General features: G+C 37.5%; 1 protein-coding gene across 1 annotated transcript in view; it reads left to right on the forward strand.

Annotated features, from left to right (window-relative positions):
- Nucleotides 1-21,788, forward strand: part of adgrb2 (adhesion G protein-coupled receptor B2) — a 445,556-nt gene that overhangs the window by 324,094 nt on the left and 99,674 nt on the right. The window contains exon 17 of the mRNA XM_051664567.1: nucleotides 16,688-16,817. Within this exon, the coding sequence (XP_051520527.1) occupies nucleotides 16,688-16,817 (130 nt within the window). The remainder of the gene's footprint in view (nucleotides 1-16,687; nucleotides 16,818-21,788) is intronic.

A 21,788-nucleotide genomic window follows, 5' to 3' on the forward strand; every position in this document is an offset into this window, starting at 1 on the left:
AAATGGTAGATACTAGTTTCTTCTGATTTCTGTTTAGTTATTTTAGTAATTTATTTCTGCATGAAGAAATTAATATATTAGAAAGAAGGAAATAACAGTACACACAGAAGTCCAGCAACAATGGATGGCATTTGCGCATTACCAATCGCATTTTCTCATAAAAGATACAATCAAACCAATTGTACATACAGTGCGCAGTGAATATGACATTTACTCAGTGCACGTGAGGTGCTTTTGCTCTGAAGTTGCACTCACACGCTTGTGTGGATCCAGCACGAGCAGCAGCAATCTCCTGACAGTTTAAACACCGTGGATCCCCTGCTTGGATAATCACGGACTGACCATCATGGTTTGTGAATTTTTAGAGCAACATTTGATCTTTATCCTGTAGTTCTGATTCTGGCTGATGGAATACGTGCTTCAGTGGAAGATATTTGAAGAGCGCTGGATGGGAAGAGAACACTGGATTTTCGTGAGATTTGTAAATTACATCTGTTTAAATGAGATATCCGCATATTTGCAGATGGTATATAATAGAAGTTTGATTGATATTTGCCTTTTTATCATTAGACAAGAAAGGTAAGAGATACAGGGAACTGTTGATGAGAGAGGTGGAGTGATATGGTGCCTTTTTGTGTTGGCAGCACAAGGCACTGCTTATTTGCAGATGGCATCCTTTTGGTGGGAACGTAGCTCTACAGGAATGACTGTAGTTAAGCTGGTACAGACAAGGTGACTGTTCTGTATGCCAGCATCAGAGCCTAGTTGGTTATGTAATGCAATATTAAAATGGACCTCCTTACAAGTCTTGTGCATGTCATAGGATAGCATTGTTTGAGGAACAGGGCAAAAAGTATGTGTTTGTGAACTGTTAATCTGCCATTTTTCTCATGATTTGTGTGAAAGGGAATAACAGTCATTGTTTTTTTTAGGGCCTCAAGTGTTTAATTCACCAGAAAACTGCCGCAATATCATAACAATTCATGTGAAAATAATTTTGCAAAAATGTAGGTATAGTAAGTATTTCTATTAGACCAGGGCTATGTTTCCCAAAGCATCGTAAGCCTAAATAGATTGTAGAAACCATTGGTGCCAATGGTCTCTATGATCAACTTCAGCTTTTGATGCTTTTGGGAAATGCAGCCCAGTTTGTTTATTTCTCTTTTCCTCAGTTTCGGTTTATTTACTTGTAGATGTATTTTTTTCTGTCTTTTTATTTTTTAATACTCCCATAATTCTTCTCAGAACACCCGTTCACTATTATCATAGTGGGCACATTTGACTCATAATGCATGTGCCTATAACCAGATTAGAATAAATTGCTTTCCTGAAATAAAACTGTTCCTCGCTTGGATTAGCACTCGACATCCACATTTAATTTGTTTGTTTGAGGCATATTTTCAGCCTTCATGCTAGACATTCCAACATCAACTTAACTGCCACCCTTTGTCAAACGATGGCTCCTTTTATCCACCAAAGCTTGATAGTGTTGCCAGTGTTTGTCTCATGTTTTCATCCCTCTGTTTGATATCAACTTTTTGTGGATATTAAAACAAAAAGGGACAGTCAATTTAGTCTGTTCTTTAATCTGATCCCCCCCAAGATTAATGTCACTGTTGATCCGACTGTTTAATCAGAAATCAAAACACAAACACAGGCCATTAAGGAAGCAAGGGCCAACAGGTCCACCCAGTTGTTTCATTAAACCTATCACAGCATGTGCTAATTAAATAATGGAGCTGTACTTGCATACCAAAGGGGCGAGAAATGACTGCTGTGGCATTTCATTTTCCATATGTTAGTCTGTTTGCCCTTGCTCTTTGCATTTATATTTGCTTTTGTGTGTACGACAGGAGACATGTACAAGAGAAAGCTGCCAGACACTGTCTGCATTAAAAGCTGATGGCAGGGAATTGCTTAAACTACTGATAATAGCAAGAGAGTAAAATCCTCAAACAGTAGAAACAGTTAGAAATGTGCAGGCTGAAAGAATATGTTTACTGAACTGTATGATATTTCAGAGAGGTTGCATAGAAATACAGTGCACCTGTGTTTGAGTAGCTATTTGAAGCAGAAGAATGGCTAATGTTGTGACCACAACTTTGGAGTGAATTCAAGCTTTTCACTGCTTGCATTAAGTTGTGTGAGACCCATGCAAATGAATGCTTTAAAAGAATATTTCAAGTAAAAATGAAAATTCTGATAATTATTTTCACACCCTCACTCATGTCATTCCAAACCCGTTTTTTCATGGATATCATGGAACTTTTCCATATGTTATCATAGTGACCAAAAACACCATAGAACAATGTAAAAGTTGTCCATGTGCTATATTCAAAATCTCCCTAATAGGCCTCCCTAATACCTTAGTTTTCCCAGGAGGTCTCACATCCAGCTCCTGGCCAGGCTCAACCCTGCTTAACTTCAGTGGGCAGTCGGTCTTGAGGTACAGGCTGATATGGCTGCTTGACAAACTGGAGTCATATGGATTCCTTTATGTGATTTTTGAAGCTACAAAGGTCTGATCACCATTCACTTGCATTGTGAGGTTCTACAGAGCTGAAATATTCTTCTAAAAATTGTTGGTTGTGTTCTGCTGAAGAAAGAAAGCCATTTACACCTGGGTTATCATGAGAGTGAGTAAATGATAAGATAATTTATTTATTTTTTGGGTGAAATATCCCTTTAAATCAAAATCTTCAGGAGCATTATGATAGGTGTGGGTGAGAAACAGATCAATATTTAAGTCATTTTTACTATCAATCACAATTTTTACTTACGTTTTCGCATTCTTCTTCTTTTGTTTTTGGCTATTCACATTATTCGTGCATATCACCACCTACTGGGCAAGGAGGAGAATCCCATTTTTGGGTACTCTATTCCTTTAAAACATAGTGCATCAATTTTCATTTTACCTGGAATGAATGCGTTGACTTGTGCCAGAACAAACTGACTAGTCGACTAGCCAGTGCAACCCCCATACTGCATCCCAGTTTGAATATGTTGAGTGGAAAATGTTATTTGAGAGCTGCAGTGGAGGGGGTGATTTTTGATGAATAATTACTTACATTTCAGTCTGTTTCTCACACAAAGCTATTTGGCTTTCACAAGACTTGGAATGAGGTACCAGCACACCATTTCATGCTGGAGACCAGATATGCTGGTCTTTTCAACTGTGATAACATTATCTAAAAGATAGATAATGTCCCAGAGGACTGTAAATTATGTTGTCTGGCCAGCAAAACTGTCTCATTCTGAGAGCTCAGTAATTGGATGTTTTCTGATCTAAGCAAAGTATCTGCCTCACCTGCCAAACAATGTTTCAAATGGTGTTTCACTAACCCCCACATCTCTTATCTCACTCACCTGCTGTTGATTAATTTCCCCAAGAGCTTTGCACCTGATGCTCTCTGCTTGATCCGGGACTAACTAGATATAGCCAGAATTCCAATCATGTGTCTGTTTGTTCATTTTTGTCTGTGTTGCCATCTGAGAGACTTTGACTGGGAGTCAGCTCAGATCAGCTGCCTCTGAAGTGTCAATCTTCAGATCAAGGGAAGAGAAAGATTGCAATTATATTGCATTAGTTTGGTTTTTATTTATTAAGCGCTTGCTGTGGGAGCATGTGTTGAAGAAAGGCAATGTGTATGTTTGTTAGAGAACGTGATGAAAATATAGACATGCAGATGTGCTTGTGTTGCTTTTGTGCAGTTTGTGAATGTTTTTTGTCAGTACAACTCAATCATTGTGACGTGAATGAATGCTAGTGAGAAGAATCACAACACGATCCATTTTTTGAGAGAACATAGGAACAATAGGAAATAATACAGTTCATTAATCAAGAGAAGACTATTTATTTACATAGCTCTTTAATAGTTAATCTCAGGAAATTGTGTCCAAATTATTCTTGTAGAAATGCATTGCAAGTGTATATTAGCTCCCCTTATGCAAGACTAGACTTTCCACTCATAAACTCATTTATGCGTAAAATATCCATTGCTCATCTAATATACCAGCTCCTTTTACTCCATTTAATAAAATTGCCTGAATAAAAAGCATAAACGTGACTGGCTATAATACTGTAGTACCTATTTTAGTCCTGTTGTCTTTCACACAGATTCTCATCAGAATGTCTTCAGTTGGCGCAGTGTAATAGTGAGGATTTTGATTCATCTTAGTGATTCAAATGTTTTGAATTTGTTATTTTTGAACTGACAACTCGTTCCGATTCTGATTCAATCACTGATTGACATTTCATGTAAGCTGCAACATTACACTCATAGGTGACGACCACTAAGTGACTTGAATCACATTCACAATGTAGTGCAAAGTGTTCATGCTGATCGCTTCTTACTAAATACTACGGTCATACCCACACTAGTATATTTTCTATTGAAAACACCGATTTTGCTACGTTTATGCCTCTCATCCACGCCTGAGTCGCATTTTCCTCTAGAACTTGTTAAAGCGCCTAAAGCATTTTCTCAAACAAATCAAATCTATTAGTGTTTCCTCCTTTTTGTTAACTACTGGGTTTGAATTTTGCCAGTTTCTAGTAAAAAGGACAACAATAGTGTAAGTAATTGAATTGAGACTATTTAACTGTTGTCTTCCGATATCCATCAAAGTATTGCATTTCCAGTAAGCTACTTGCATTCAACGTTATTTTAATTTTGGGTAGTGTCAGGATTGTATGTGTTTTTGTTCATGTCTTTTACTTTAAATTAGTTCCATGCTATGTTTGTTCCTGTTTCATTGTCATGTGATCTTGTCATGTGTTTCCCATGTTCTTGTGTCTTGTCCCCATTGGTTAATTGTTTCATTAGGTTGTTAGCAGTCTTGTTATCTTGTTTAGAGACCTAAGTGTTAATTGGTTGTCATTGTCATGTGTTTGCCCATGTCCATGTATTTAATGTTTGCCATTGTCTTTTGTCAAGTATTGTTTTGTGTAACGTAGTTGGTCAAGTCTTCACTATGATTGTTTTTTTTTAGTTATTTCATGTTTTGGATCACACATCTTGTAAATAAACTACATTTGGGTTCTTCACACTTTGTCTGACTGTTAGTGCTAGTGAACGTTACAGGTGGTCATCAGTAATGTTTTATATGTTTGTAAATTGGGGACAACAGGTTTTCACTGTAATTCAACTGGGATAAACTCAAGACATCACTCATTTGCTCAGTCAACCTATTCACTGAACTGAGCGTAGAAGTTCAGTAGGTTCGTATGTGGTCTATACATTTGTCCAGCCATTAACATGCTTGGTTTATAGACTGGCTGATATGGGTATTTTCTTGCTTATAGTCAGTCTTTGAAAGTCACCAAATAAGTCTGCAACAAGATGCCTTGGTAATCTGAAAAGGGGCTCACCATATACCACACAAATGAGTGCATGAAAGGAGTTACTTAAAGGATTTGTTCAAAACCACAGAGTGGTTTCAAAACAGACACTATAGTACTAATGTGTCTTAGAGCTGATGCTTTTATCAAAAGTGACTCTCAGTATACTGTAGATATTGCATGGATAATTCCCCTGGAACAACTTGGGGTTAAGTGCCTTGCTCAAAAGTGTAATTGTGATTCATGTGTTGACACTTTCAGGGTTTGAACCTTAAAAGAATAGTTCACCCCAAAATGATAATTTTCTCAATTTAGTCACTCTCTTGCTTTCTCAAGCTTGTTTGACTTAGCTCTGTGGAACACAAGCAATTATTTTGAAGGATCTCTCAGCTATTTTGGTCCACACAATTGAAGACTGATGTGTGCGTGATATGAATGGAAGTCTTAGCATGAACATGCGAGCGAGTCACATGAATGAGCTTATCTACTGAACATGCAGCCTGAGCTCACATAAAAATCGACAAGTGTGTGCTGATTTTTATTTAGCCAAAATTGGTATACGTTGACCGTATTTTAAACACTGCCCCCAGAGGCAAAAGCAGTAAGTGTTTTAGAGCAGAGGTTCTCAACCTTTTGGAACTAAAGCCCCCCCAAGCCTCCCCTGTCATGTGGCACTCCCCCCCCCCCCCACATATTGGTGGAGACCAGGTATAATGATTATCTATTCTATATAAAAATCTATCTATATATAACCTAATCTATAATCGGTTTTTGATAGATAGATAGATAGATAGATAGATAGATTTTTTTTTTTTACTTTTGTGTTTTTATACTTTTTTAATTACTTTTCATAACTTTTATAAAACTACATAACGGACAGGTATGGAACATGTGCTTATATTATCAAAAATGTTTCTGAACACTGAACAAGAGAACTCTAGGTTGTAATAATGTGTACTATTTTACATGTAAAACATGTTGCATTCCATTCGTCTTGCATTCTAAAAACATTCACATACGAATTATGCGAATTGGGATGCAGGGCGCGTCTCATTAGCCATGACATTGTTAAATCAATCAGTGGGACACCTGCGCTTGCTTCTTTTTACAAAGAAGCACAATTCGTGGTTCAATGTTGGACAGCGCAAGCCTGATGTCATCCTCCACCTGGAGCCGATTTCGGTACTCCAGAGACTCAGGCATTTGCTTTGATGTGAGAGATTTGCGATGAATCATACAGTGGGTCCACTTGGCTAAAGGGGCTAAATGCTGGACACGATTGACCAGACCGCTAACCCTCCCGTAATTGAACGGGCCCCGTTTGTGCATATCCCAGCACATTTATCCCATGACATGCCTGCATCCCGTATATACCCATCCAGAACTTCAAACAATGCCTCGCCAGTTGTGTGTGCTGGAAGAGACCGACAGAAAAGAATGTCCTCCTCAATATTACCAATCTGTTGTTCGAAATTCTCTCCAAACTTGACTTGACAGATATCTTTGGCAGCAGGTAAGACTAGCGCCTCGGCAATTGTGTGAGGTTTTCCTAATTTAGCAACTCGTTGCGAGACGTAGTAGGATGCTTCTAGACACCTGTTAGACACCTCTGTGCATTTCTGCTGTGCAAGGCAAGATAACTTTAATTTGAAAAAATCTAAGGGTTTGTCTTTGAGTGTCGGGTGTTTGGTTTCTAAATGGCAGAGGTGGGAGCAAGTCACACATGTTCAAGTCACAAGCAAGTCTCAAGTCTTAACCATCAAGTTTCGAGTCAAGTCTCAACAGTGAGTCCTGATGAGTTTCAAGTCAGGTCGAGTCAAGCCACAGTACTAAAATAAATAGAGGTACATTTTTGAAATAAATATTTATTTTTGCTCTGAAAAGATGAACTTATATACATATCTTTACATTCATTTTGTATATGAATTGAATATAGTAAATTGCATTAATGCACATGCATGGTATTTTTATAGTGGGCATTTAAAAATACTGTGAATACTTCTAGATACCTTACTATCCGAATTGTTTAGATTTTTTGAATTAACCGGTTAAAATGTATAACACTGCGTGTATGCTGTGTAAAAATACGGTCAGATTTTCACATTGATCTAACAAAAACCGCCGACGGGCTGACTGAAAATGCAAATTCGCTCTCTGACAGTAGGTGGCGCTTATGGAACAGCAGAAATATAACTGTTACCCTGGTAACGCCTGTACACAAAGCAGCCCTGCGCTTATAAACAATACTTTATTAGGCATTATACGGACGAAAGATGAAAAGAAAATGCCATCGAAACTTTTCTGAAGACAGTCAGTTCCCTTCAGAGGTACAGTTATATAAAATAGTCATAAAGATATTGCATTCAAGGGCTTTATTTAAAGTCTTCAGAAGTCATAATCACCATGAGAGCACTTGGATTTCGTCACGAGACATTCTGTATATTTTATACTACTTGTCATGTTTTAAATAAAGTGTTGTGACTGCAAATCTGCCTGTTATGTTTTTATATTGCCAACAAATGGTTATGATATATTGTTGACTGTTGAGAAGGTTTAGAAAAGGCACACACATTTAGAGGCAATGTTGGGTAATTTCAAACTTGTTGCGCTACAAAACATGAGATTGATCGTGAATCATTTTAATTTACTGACAACCCTCAAACATTTGAACTGTAATTTTACATATTAATCTTTCTGGATAATGAAATGATTTACTTACCTTTCCTTGTGGTTTTTGAAATGTCTGATGAAATTCGAGGTTGTGGTGGTTGTATCGGATATTTTTGCGTTGCTATTGTGTATCTGGCAAATCTTTTTTTATTCACACGATTCAATTCGAAATCTTTATATCCAAAGGAGATTATTTTGGAAACTCGACAATCATCTGTCATTTTGGCGAGTTGTGAGCGCAGCGTTAACTGCGCAGATGCAGTGGTGCTGGCAGGCTTACAATTTTGCATATGAATTAATTGATGTCGCAATATTTTTTTTAAACATACTTCATTACTGTTTATAATAAGTTATTGAAAATAATAATAATAAAAAACATTATATTCATTGCTGAGTCATGCAGTTCAAGTCAAGTCTCGTGTCTCTGGTTCTCAAGTCAAAGTCAAGTCAAGTCATTTTCTTCATTTATTCAAGCAAGTCACAAGTCCTTAAATTTGCGACTGGAGTCAGACTCGAGTCAAGTCATGTAACTCGAGTCCCCCACCTCTGCTAAATGGCGCTTCAACTTTCATGGCTTCATGCTATCATTTGCCAGCAAATCTGTGCATATGACACACTGGGGCAGTGGTTCAGCATCTGTCCCAGCCACTGTAAAGCCAAACTGAAGATAGCAAGTTTTTAGAAGTTTTACACTTCTTAGGGGTGGTGCTGACGACGCATCGTCGCCACAACTCCTTTTGGCACGTCTGATGAACTTATCTATAAACTTCTTACCAATATGGAATCCGTTCGGCTGACATTCTGACACGTGCCTGCACTGTCAGCTAGATAAAAGGCAGGCTAAGCTCCGCCTCTCCCCATCAAAAAGAAAATGCAGAGCGGGTTTTTTTTTTTTTTTCATTTATGTACATTCTACTTGAAAAGCAATAAAATACACTGAGTACCCAAATGATGCCCTGTCCATGTTTTTTTTTTTCTTGAAAACAATTTGTGCCCCCCTTCCGTTCTCTCCGCACGCCCCCTGTGTTGAGAACCACTGTTTTAGAGCAAATAAACAAGTGTGACATCCATTTACATCCAGGAGAGCTTGCCAGAGGCCAGTTGAAAAAGAGAATTGTGTTCAGCTGTACAGGGTGTAAAACAGTGAAGATAAATGCTTATTTTATTTAATCTACCCCCCAACCAAAACCCAAATCTAACCCCAACCATTAGTAGAGACAAAATGCAATGTTAGTGATAAAAATGCAACCTCCTTTATACGCTCGTGATTGTTTATACAAACGTGATTACCTCCTCGTTTGAATGGGGATCAAACTGATCCTAGGGTACCAAACTTTTGGAAAAAGCATGCTGACTTCCCGTGTGATCATGTTGGAACGTGCATATGAGACGTGGGTGAAAGTGAAGCTTTTTGGATAATAAGTACAGAATTTTTGCTTTGTTTCTTACCTAAAATGATAACATAGTATGTCTTCAGAAGACATGGATTAAATCACTCGTCATACGGATTACTTACTTTTCTGCTGCCTTTATGTGCTTTTCAGAACTTTGAACCCCATAGACTAACATTGTATAGACAAAAACAGCTGAGACATCCTTCAAAGAATCTTCACTTGTGTTCCACAAAAGAAAGAGTCATATGAGTTTAAGATGGCATGAGGGCAAGTAAATGATGAGACAGTTATAATTTTTGTGTGAACTATTCCTTTAAACTCTTCAGTTTCCAGCCCACAACCTATAATGTTTGGCAATACCACCGAAACTATGTTGAAGAATGTCCCAACACTTGACTTGTGTACAATTTAATTTGACAGGCTTTTACTTTACTTTAAGAACTTTCTGTGATGGAAATACTGTGAATGTTACATAAGTTGTGTTTTATGTGTGCTTTATTTATTTATTTATTTATTTATTTTGTATTTTATGTATGCTAGTTCCTCTTTGACTGTCCTTCTGGGCTCAGCGGTAAATTTAATCTGAAGATCAACATGATTACAGAATTTGTGTTTACAGTTTGCATTTAATATATGTTTCATAACCTTCTCCCGCCTTTTTGTTTGATCATGTGGGAGCATATTACATTTTGTTAGCACATGTGAACAATTGGGAGCATATATGCAATGTTCCAAATCCATGGCATTTATGTGCACGTGGGCAACTAAAGTCACCAAAGGCTCTCAAAGTCAACTCATCTGTAAATACACTGGCGGCCAAAAGTTTGGAATAATGTACCAATTTTGCTGTTTCGGAAGGAAATTGGTACTTTAATTCACCAAAGTGGCATTCAACTGATCACAAAGTATGGTCAGGACATTACTGATGTAAAAAAACAGCACCATCACTATTTAAAAAAAAATAAATCTTGGCAGGCCCCATTTCCAGCAGCCATCACTCCAACACCTTATCCTTGTGTAATCATGCTATATTGCTATTTTGGTACTAGAAAATCACTTGCTATTAGATCAAACAGTTAAAAGCTGTTTGGTTCATTAAATGAAGCTTAACATTGTATTTGTGTTTGTTTTTGAGTTGCCACAGTATGCAATAGACTGGCATGTCTTAAGGTCAGTATTAGGTAAAAAATGGCAAAAATTGTATTGCTTTCTCTAGAAACTCGTCAGTCAATCATTGTTTTGAGGAATGAAGGCTATACAATGCTTGAAATTGGCAACAAACTGAAGATTTCATACAAAGGTGTAGACTACAGTCTTCAAAGACAAAGGACAACTGGCTCTAACAAGGACAGAAAGAGATGTGGAAGACCAAATTTACAACTAACAAGAGGATAAGTACATCAGAGTCTCTAATTTGAGAAATAGACGCCTCACATGTCCTCAGCTGACAGCTTCATTGAATTCTACCCGCTCAACACCAGTTTCATGTACAGCAGTAAAGAGAAGACTCAGGGGTGCAGGCCTTATGGGAAGAATTGCAAAAAAAAAAAAAAAAAAAAAAAGCCACTTTTGAAACAGAAAAACAAAAAGAAAAGGTTAGAGTGGGCAAAGAAACACAGACATTGGACAACAGATAATTGGAAAAGAGTGCTGTGGATCTTAACCCCATTGAGATTTGTGGAATCAGCTAGACTGTAAGGTGCGTGAGAAGTGCCCGACAAGACAGCCACATCTATGGCAAGTGCTACATGAAGTGTGGGGTGAAATGTCACCTGAGTATCTGGACAAACTGACAGCTAGAATGCCAAGGATCTGCAAAGCTGTCATTGCTGCATGTGGAGGATTTTTTGATGAGAACTCTTTGAAGTAGTCTAAGAAGTTCTAAACATTTTTTTTTTCTTCAAATTGTAATAGTAATTTTTCACATTACTAATGTCCAGACTATACAATGTGATTAGTTGAATGCCACTTTGGTGAATAAAAGTACCAATTTCTTTCCATAAGAGCAAAATCTCTACATTATTCCTAACTTTTGTCAGCCAGTGTATATTTGGTTGACTATAGTTGTTTTAAAAACAACTGGCATACAAGAAGACAATCTTAGGAAGAGCTTTAGACAACTTGCTGGATAATGTGTTTAATTTATGCTGCAGTTTTTGGATGTTTTCTCAGAATAGCACCTGACAACTTCAGTGACCAGTGGAAAGAACTATGCAAAAACTTTAGACTTATTCTTTGCATATGGAAAGAATTTTCTATAGAAATTTCTATGGGAGTTGTGTCCACCTGTCAGTAAAATGTTTTATTCCAGCATCACTATTGTTAATTTTCATACTTCATATTATTCTGCAAAAATTGCCCTGCACCATGATATCTCAAACCATGTCACTCAGGGGGCCTGGGTAGCTCAGTGTTAAGAAGACGCTGGCTACCACCCCTGGAGTTCGCTAGTTCGAATTCCAGGGTGTGCTGAGTGACTCCAGCCAGGTCTCTTAAGCAACCAAATTGGCCCGGTTGCTAGGGTTGGTAGAGTCATATGGGGTAACCTCATCGTGGTCGCTATAATGTGGTTCGTTCTCGGTGGGGTGCGTGGTGAGTTGAGCGCGGATGCCGTGGTGGATGCCGTGAAGCCTCCACACACGCTATGTCTCCGTGGCAGCGTGCTCAACAAGCCACGTGATAAGATGCGCGGGTTGATGGTCTCAGACGCGGAGACAACTGTGATTCATCCTCCGCCACCCGGATTGAGGCGAATCACTACGCCACCATGAGGACTTAAAAGCACACTGGGAATTGGGCATTCCAAATTGGGTGAAAAAGGGGAAAAATCCCCCCCCCCCCAAAAAAAAAACTCATTGTGCTATTACTATTCTAAGCAATCAGACTTAGGTTTATTTTGCCCAGCAGGCAATAAAATAAGTGAAAAAGTCTTTCAAAAGGGCCCAACACATATCTGTTTATCAGAATATAATAGAGAGTAGGGGTGGGCTCTTTTGACTCTGGCCAGTAAGCGTCAGTATAACATGATAGCAGCAAGCACCACTCCACATTACCAAAAGCTTAAGTTAGCTCATGTTCCATAGGTGGATTCTGCATTCAGTGTACACTCTAAAACGGTTACCAAATCCTATGCTTGTGCCAGCATGACACTGGGCAAAGTGGCTAACCAACAGTGGCCAGCCTAGTAATTAGTCCTGTTAAAAAAGCCTTGAATGTTTCCACTGATTGCTCCAAACATCAAACTTTTCATTAGTGGGCTTTAAACGCATTAGCCATGAAAGTAGGGATTGAACAATCACATGATTATAATTGCGGTTCAAATACGAATAGAGCTAGTGTGAAAGGCAAATGATGGGAATTGGAGAGCTTCTTCTGAACATAAGGACTTTTTCAGTAAGAGGATGATGGAAGCTATGTGTGAATGACAAGCAGATATTTACTGGTATATCACTGGTCTTGAGGGCCTTTGTGACTAAGAGCATTTAGAGTGGAGTTGTCATTGTATACAGTAGGAAAGCTCTCATGGTACTGTGCGATTCACAGCACTAAAAAATCTTCATGCAAATTGTCCCCTACTGGGCAGGGAGAAGAATTTCAAGCAAAAAAGGACTTGAATATTGATCTGTTTCTCACCCACACCTACCATATCACTTCTGAAGATATGGATTAAAACACTGGAGTCATATGGAATACTTTTATGATGCCTTTATGTGCTTTTTGGAGCATCAAAATTTTGGCACCCTTTCACTTGCATTGTGAGGACCTACAGAGCTGAAATTTTCTTCTAAAAATCATTATTTGTGTTCTACAGAAGAAAAAAAAGTCATACACATCTGGGATGGCATGAGGGTGAGTACATGATGAGATAATTTTCATTTTTGGGTTAACTATCCCTTTAAGGATGAAAAATAGTGCTATAGTACACAATAATGTACATTGTGCTTAGCAGCGTGGCATTTCACGATAAATCGCTCAAATTTTAAAAATGGCATATCGGATGAAACTAGAGACTCTAATTATTTACTTAAACGGGTTTCACTGTATAAACTTAATTAGGTTTCTTACCAGATGTAGTTTTGTTAGCATTTCTCCCAAAGACAAACTCTGCTGTGATCGGCGCCATGTTGTTTTTTCACATGACTCTGTGCGTTGAAAGTTTAACCCTTTACTGACAGCCCAGTTCTGAACTGAGATCGGTCAGTTTAAATGAATTTTAATTATGCATATAGTGAAGCTAAAATACAACATCCACGCATGTGTACACAGGGTCACATGAAAACAAACCCCAGGGAAAAGGCCAGATTTATCTCTGGGTTAAGCAATGTTTCACGATTGCATTTCTGAAAAGTGATTAGCACAGCTTTAACCCTGGGTTATAAAACCCTGTTCCAGAGTGGGATTAACCCTGAAATGCTGTGCAAATGATGCAGCATTAAGCAATGCTGTGCTAGAATATCATGGTATCATCATTTTACAGTAAAAAAAAACCTTTACCATCACATGGCTGCACACAAAATGTTTAATACTCCTGAATTTGTGTACATAATAAAGGCCTTTTTAATGTAAGATAATTGCCATGGTTATTTGACTTTTGTGGACTAATTATACACCTGAACACCTTAACTTTACACCTCACTTTTGTAGCACTACTGTTGGTTATTTTTGAAGTGACAATTTCTAATTTTCTATTTGTGAAATAGCAAAAACTAGCATGCAAATTAATTATGCATTGTTTCACAGAATCCATAACAAGGCTACCTCAATTAACCAGGGCTGAACCAAAATTCAAATGCTAGACCTTTTTGCTGACCAAGTCACATATAATGTATTTGATGTCCAACTCTACTAGACAGTAGGCTACTGTATTTAGTTGTACTTGTTATTTAATAGCTGATCACCAACCGTCTTAAGAAGTCTTCATATTAATACCAAAATTTCAGTATTACAGTGAAATTTCAATATTCAGTACTAATGCGAGGGAAATTTCATGCTTCTCGATACCAGTTTTGAAATTAAAAGTTATAGCCTATGTTATTTTATACACTCTTTTATTTAATATATATATATATATATATATATATATATATATATATATATATATATATATATATATATACTGTGTATATATAGTATATTGACAGTACATAAATATTACATCCAAACAATGGCATTTTGCCTTCAAGAATGTCTTAAGTAAACGTTGTTTTAAGTTCTCAACCAATTATTCAAGACAAACAGTAATTAATAAGATTAAAAAGAGAACAAAGAAACAGATACAAGCAATAGAATAAAAAGTTTTTCAAGTCTTGCAGGTGTCTAACAGCAGTATCAAGTATTTAAGCAAATTCAAGTAAATAATATATTAATACTTAAAGCTACTGAAGTTATCCATCCAAGGGCAGATGCTTGTCTTTTTCTTGAGAATATTGTCATCTTAGTAAAATCATATCAGACAGTGACAGGTCTGTAATGCTGCATTTACACTGCTAAGTCTAATGCATCCCGAGTTTTGACACATCTGTTTTTTTTTTTCCTACGTGTTATACAAACCAACTCTTTTTACATTCATACAGAACCTCGCCAAGACGGAGATTTTGACCAGTGCTAGAAATGGGCCTGTACTTGTCAGTACACCGTACCAGCAATAATGCAATTGCGACATCACAAGTAGCTATTCTTATGTACCGGCAATAAGGTACTGTTATAGTGTCCTGCTCCCGTAAAACTGTATCAGATGGGGAAACATTTAGGGCCCATCTCATCTTACATCCCTTGGGCTCCTGCAATTCTCCTGGCCTGCCGCCAGAATTGGTTGTTGTTGTTGTTTTTGTTTTTTGTTTTCTGATGCTTTCTAGTGTGTCTTTCTCAGTCTCTAGTTATTTCCACTAATTTATTTAACTTCGCGTCAGACTCGCAATGCAGAATCGCCTTAATGGAAACCAAAACCAATGTTCTAAATGCTGATTGGTGGTGTTCATTGGCTGGGGCGGGACTTTCCATTTTTTGGGGTCGCTGAGCTGTTTTTAATCCTGAGGTAAATTATATTAAGCATGAGCAAACCATCAGGACTAAAAATATTTTTTTTTAGGTTAGGGAAGGGGAGATGGGTGACATTGATTTGGAGAGTACTGAGGGCTCCTAGAATTGTCACCACCTGCTTTCACCCCAATAGCGATGGCCCTGAGAAATGTTATTTCTATTCACCCAAAAATAAAAATTCTCTCATCATTTACTCACCTTCATGCCATCCCAGATGTGTATGACTTTATTTCTTCCCAGAACACTAACAAAGATTTTTAGAGGAATATCTTAGCTCTGTAGGCCCATACAATGCAAGTGAATATTGACCAAAACTTTGAATCTCTGAAAAGCACATAAAGGCAGCATAAAAGTACTCCATACGACTTCAGTGGTTTAATTAATGTCTTCTGAAATTATCCAATCAGTTTTGGGTGAGAACAGACCAAAATGTTACTCCATCTAGCACTCTGTGCATTTGTCCAGCACAAGGAAGTGTTATTGAGCTTGATACCATGATTGCCAATGAGACTGCTGATGCCAAGATTTATAGTGAAACAGGAGATACATTTTGGTCTGTTCTCAGCTAAAACCAGTTGGATTTCTTCAGAAGACATGGATTAAACCACTAAATACTTATAGATAAATTTTATGCTGCCTTTATATGCACATTTTTTTGGAGCTTAAAAGTTTTGGCCACCATTCACTTGCATTGTATGAGCTGAAATATTATTCTAAACATCTGTTTTTAAGTTCTACAGAAGAAAGAAAGTCATACACATCTGGGATGGCATGAGGGTGAATAAATGATCAGAGAATGTTCTATATATATATATATATATATATATACTTTCCTTTAAGGCAACCAGAGGAGATCTACCTTTTCACAGATGGACAAGTAGTTGGAATTAAACATAATTGGTGCGTGCTGTATGTATTTGTCCAATTAATGTTGTTAATTTCATAACTGTGCATAAAATAATTATATTTCAGGGTTTACAAATGTACAGTGTGAAACCTGAATACCCAGTATTAATTACTAGCCCTGCGTAAAGCATGAACAGACTGAAACACTGAACAAAAAAAAAAACAGTATTATGTTTAACAAGGGTTGCAAATGGCCCTGAGTTAAAAATTTAAATTGTGAAAAACCCAAAAAGTTCTACAGTGCTTCCTGTTCTCTCTCATGGAATGCCCCAATTAATTCATGCTCTTTTTCCCTGTGTGTGTGTTTGTGTGTGTTGTCGCTATACCCTATCAACAGAGAGGCTGGCGAAGAAAACTGGGACGCAGAGAGCTGCCAAACGCTCCCATCGCTGGCAGTCTCCCACACCAAATGTCTGTGCAGAAAGCTGTCCACCTTTGCAGTGTTAGCGCAGAAAGCTAAAGAACCGGTAAGTGCTACTTTTACCTTTACAACACCACACCACCCGTCTGAGGTCTCTACACAGAGCAGGCATGGCAAGGCCTAGAGCCTCAAACTCAAAGTTTGAGACCTTATTGAAATTTGACCTATACAGACAAGTAGCTGGAATGCGCAACTTAACAATATTGTTGTAGAACATTGTATAGTGTGCTTGGTTGCTTACTAGAAAACTGTGTACTGCTCGGTAGATATAATAGAGATCTCAGTTAACATTGTCTCAGATGTTTCTGAGACAATTGTTTAAATGAATGTGATAATTTGGTTGTTGGACAAAGATTCTGTGAAATGTATAAGCTCCTATTGATATCTTTGACTTTTGATTGCAGACTTTGGTATCTTGGCAAATCTAAGTGCAGTTTGAAACATTGTTGAGATCTCTTCTGAAACTCTAGCTGAGACACTCATGTATTCTCTCAGGAGAAAAGTCTAAAAAGCATGAAACTTAAGTTAAAGTTTTAGTTATTCTTAATTTAATCTCGTTGTTTCGGAGAAACCACTGATATATTAAAGAGATTTCGTACAGTATTTGATTTTTCTTATCTATCGAAAAGTCATTGGTCTGTCTGTTCCATAGATGCATATACTCTACATCTTATGGGATAGATTGGAAACAATGTGTTCTTTGGTAATCATTTTTGTGGTAAAGATTTTTTAAAGGTCGGGGCGTATGGTTGTGACTCACTGTGTTGATGTGACATTTAAAGTGACCATGGAGTCTCTGCCTCCATACTATGCAAGTATCTTATGGTAGACAGATTTCAGCAGATGGTTGACCAGGTGTTTAATATACAGTATCATGGTATTCAGAATTTGTCAGGATTTGTCTTTCTTGGGATTATTCTCAGGTACAATATTGTTTATACAGGTGTTCTTTTAGCTCAACTTGTAGAGCTTAAAGCTGGCTATGCAAATGGTGTGGGTTCGATTCCCAGGGATTCCCAAAATAAACATTAAAAAAATAAATGTTGAAAAAAAAAAATCTTGAATGCTGATAAAAGAAATACATAAAATATTGGATAAAAGTGTCTGCCTAATGCAAATGTTTAAAAGCACTGATGTACAGTTTTCCTGCTATCATCAATATTAATCTCACTTAAGTAAATTTTTGCATTAGCTGGTATGTAAACTTTATCTGTTTTATATGTATAGTGATAAAGAATTTAATTGTTTTAGCTTTTGTTTGTGATCCTAATCTTATTTATTTTATTCTGTTTTAGTCCATTGTGAGTAGATCTGTGTCAACTCGGCACAGTACTACACACTGAACATTGCATCTCTGATATGGCTTTTAGCTATCTGGGTTAATGAGCGTGCTACAGCTTGTTATATTGACCCTGTGCCCTCTTTTCACTTAATGGAAGCTGGAGGCCACTAAAGGCCCACAAGATGCTCAAACCTCTCTGTACTAGTGTCATGTTGTCTGTGCATTTATTCATCTCTTAATGTTCTGTACAAATCTCTCTTACTCTGTCAACCTTTTTCCCTTTTCCTCCCTCTCCTCACCTACGTCACCAATGGAAGGAGAGTGACCCACTTTAGTTTAGCCGAGTGTTTTTCCTCTGCAAGCATCCCCATTAAAGTGATTGATATGCATGACAGGCGAAGGGGATGCTGGGAGATGGAGAATAGCCCTGAGGAATGAGCAATGTGGGGCGGACAGAGCGAAGCCAGCGGCCAGTCACAGTCACGCAGGTGCTAGACCACGCGCTGCTGCCTGCTGCCACCACTAACAACTGCTAAAGAAAGTGTGCTAGTCTGACAGACACATGCAGAGTGAGATAGAGCATTGCTACCCTTCAGACGCAGTACTGAACAGTTAGGGGCAATGCGCATTAGGAACCTGGAAGCTAGGTGGATGCAATGCTAATTCCATAAACAGCAGAAATTTTAAGCTCAGAAAACAAAGATTAAACAGTGAATGAAAGAGTCAAGGACATGATGATTTAAAGAAAGGTATTTTAGCAAAAGGGAGGTCAAGATGCCTTATGTTGCAGTAGGGAGCCTGATGCTGTGTCAGAATGCTACGTTTCCATAGGCCCTTTTCATGGTCTGTGATGGCACGTTTGTGCCTTATTTAGCAGTGTAAATCAAGCAAACTTTTTAAATATATTCTTATTCCTATTTGGTGTGAATTTATAGCATCAATATTTGTGTTAGATGATGATGATGATGATGATTATTATTATTATTTGGTTTGTCTAAATCAGCTCACGAGTAAGTCAGAGCACTAACCAGGGTGTCTGCTATTTCTAGAGCTCTAAATGCAAAATTGTTTTAGTGCAGTGAAACATTTGCTCCCTTAAAAATCCCAGAATGCACCTTAAAAACCATGGAGCTGTGGTGTTTTGGTGTTCCCTTACCAAAAATGTCATTATGTCTTCTGAAGCCTTTCAAGTCATTAGAAAATGAGCACAAGTGTAGAATTCTGAAGTCAAAGCCTTATTTTGTTGTTGTTGTTGTTTGCAATATATTTAATCTATAATGTGCATGGAAAAAAAAAAAAAATGCACTCCTGTATTTTTAGCTTTTTATTTCTTTTATGTAATTAATCTTTCAAAATAAAACAATAGTTTACAATTAATTACCATGAAAATTCACACCAGTGTCATTTATACATTTATTAAAAGAACAACTTCATAGTGGTGTCATAGGTAATTGAGTCATGAGTGTCCCAATGTTGATCCCAGTGGATCAACACCCTTGTCAGTGACCGAATTCATGTTGACAATATAGTGATTCACGACATAGGGAGCTAGGGCTTTCAAATACAGCTGCTGAAAGAGTTACAGTAAATTTGCCATCTTTTTATCTTCTGACTATCGTAACCCACCGCTCACAATTTTATTTCCTCTTTTAGAAAGTCACTGAAATGTAATCGTGAATTATTATTCTTATTTTCTTTTGTTTTTGAAGCAAATGGGAACACAAAAATAATATTTGCTGTGGTCTCCCATTCTTCGCAATAGAAGGTTACCCTACTGTAGTTTACTTTCATGTTAAAACCTGTAAATGTGAAAACGGTCCTTTAATTTCAGTAGGGATGGTGCGTCTCAAGGACACAGAGGAAAATCACAAGAGTTTGTGAAAGTGACACTTTGCTGCAGTGCACTCTGACGTAGGCATCCATTGACTAACAAAATTTTTAGAGATGGGTCCAGTTATGCTTTTGGATATCCAATGCGCTGTAGGCTTTAATGGAGCTGCTGATGAAGAATGTTTCAAAACAGTCATTTATACGATTCCATTGAAGTTGGGATGCATTTAGAAGGTTGTTGTGAATTTAGACAGTAGACAGCTAACAGCTCACTTATAATTTAAGGTGTGCTCAGTAATTCTCTTGTGTATGTTATACATCACACAAGAGTTACATTTCTCAGTTACCTCTTTGGATTATAACTAACATTTGCAATGTTCATAATAAGGACCACTGAGGGTCCCAGGACCCCAGATGGAGAAATGCTATCCTAAGCCATAGAAATGTGCTATTCATAGTTAGCCACAATTAATTTATTCTGCGAGTGATTACGTGCAGTTTCTGGGGATTATAGACCTTTTTCATTGACTTTGATGACGCGTTTCCGCCATATCAGCGTAAATCTCGCATTTTATATATATATATATATATATATATATATATATATATATATATATATATATATATATATATATATATATATATATTATACATTCAATATTGAGTGCAAATTTATAATATTATGCTTTGTGTTATATTACCCTGTAATTCGTTTTTAAAAACGAATTACCACAGCTGCGAGGGGGTTTCAATTACAGCTGCTGACAGAGTGACAGTAAATTTGACATCTTCTCCCAGCTGACTGTCTTAATCCACCGCTCTGTATTCTTTATTTTTTTTTCCTCTTCTGGAAAGTCATTCAAATGTCATAGTGGAAAAAATATTTTGGTCTTGGAGCAAATGGGTAAGTGAAAATAATATTTGCTGTGATCTCCCATTCACTCCCATTCACTCCCATTCAATGCTGTCAAAGTTTACCCTGCAAACCTTTACTTCCGCGTTCCGAAATCCGGAGTGAGAAAAAGTCTATTCGACAGTCATATGATCTCAACATGGTGGCGCACATGAATGTGAAATAAAGCAGCTTTTTCTCTAAGACCAAAGATACAATTAATTTCTGTTTGTGTAAGAGTTTATCAATTAGCATGCGCACACACACACACACACACACCAAAAAAAAAAAAAAAAAAAAAAAAACCTGAGTGCAGACTTTAAAGAGATATATTTTAGCAGCAGGTAGCCCTGGAGCAAAAATAGACCTGGCATCAACATTCTGATTAATTCTATTGCATTCTGTTTGATGTGCGCTGTTAAAAACATGTGCTTGCTGCTTTTCAAGAATGACCATTAAGGCCCACAATCAGGCTGTTACCTGCACTCACAACCACACATTGTTGTTGCCTGGGGAAACCATGTTATGGCTTTTTCCCTGAAAGTAAATGTTCATTTGAATTTAACTGAAGTGCCCTGCAACAATGTTTCCTAATCAACATTTATACATTTTTGTCATGCACCATGACGTCAGTGCTTCAGAGAGCATGCTGTAGGCTTTTGCTGGAATGTCTGGTGACATTTGGAACTGCAGAGTAAACGACACTATTAGGCCACAATCTCCTCCCATTAGCCTAGCTACTGGTACACATGGGTCATCACTCATCACATCTTTATCAGCTTTTCTTTTCTTTTTTATGTTCATTACCAGCCTGTGAGCAGATAAGCAAAAGAGCTGTAAAAATGTTTCACAAATTCATAAATTAAAAATTCACCAATCTGCTGGAGGCTGTTTAGCTTACCACTGCCATAGAACAGTCAAACATTTCTGAAGCCAGCAGACACAGCTTTGTTCCAAAATCTGTGAGCTGCACATCCAGCAACATTTTTAGACATCATATGTATGGTCCAAAT

Source organism: Myxocyprinus asiaticus, chromosome 30, assembly GCF_019703515.2.
Source record: "Myxocyprinus asiaticus isolate MX2 ecotype Aquarium Trade chromosome 30, UBuf_Myxa_2, whole genome shotgun sequence".
NCBI lineage: Eukaryota > Metazoa > Chordata > Actinopteri > Cypriniformes > Catostomidae > Myxocyprinus > Myxocyprinus asiaticus.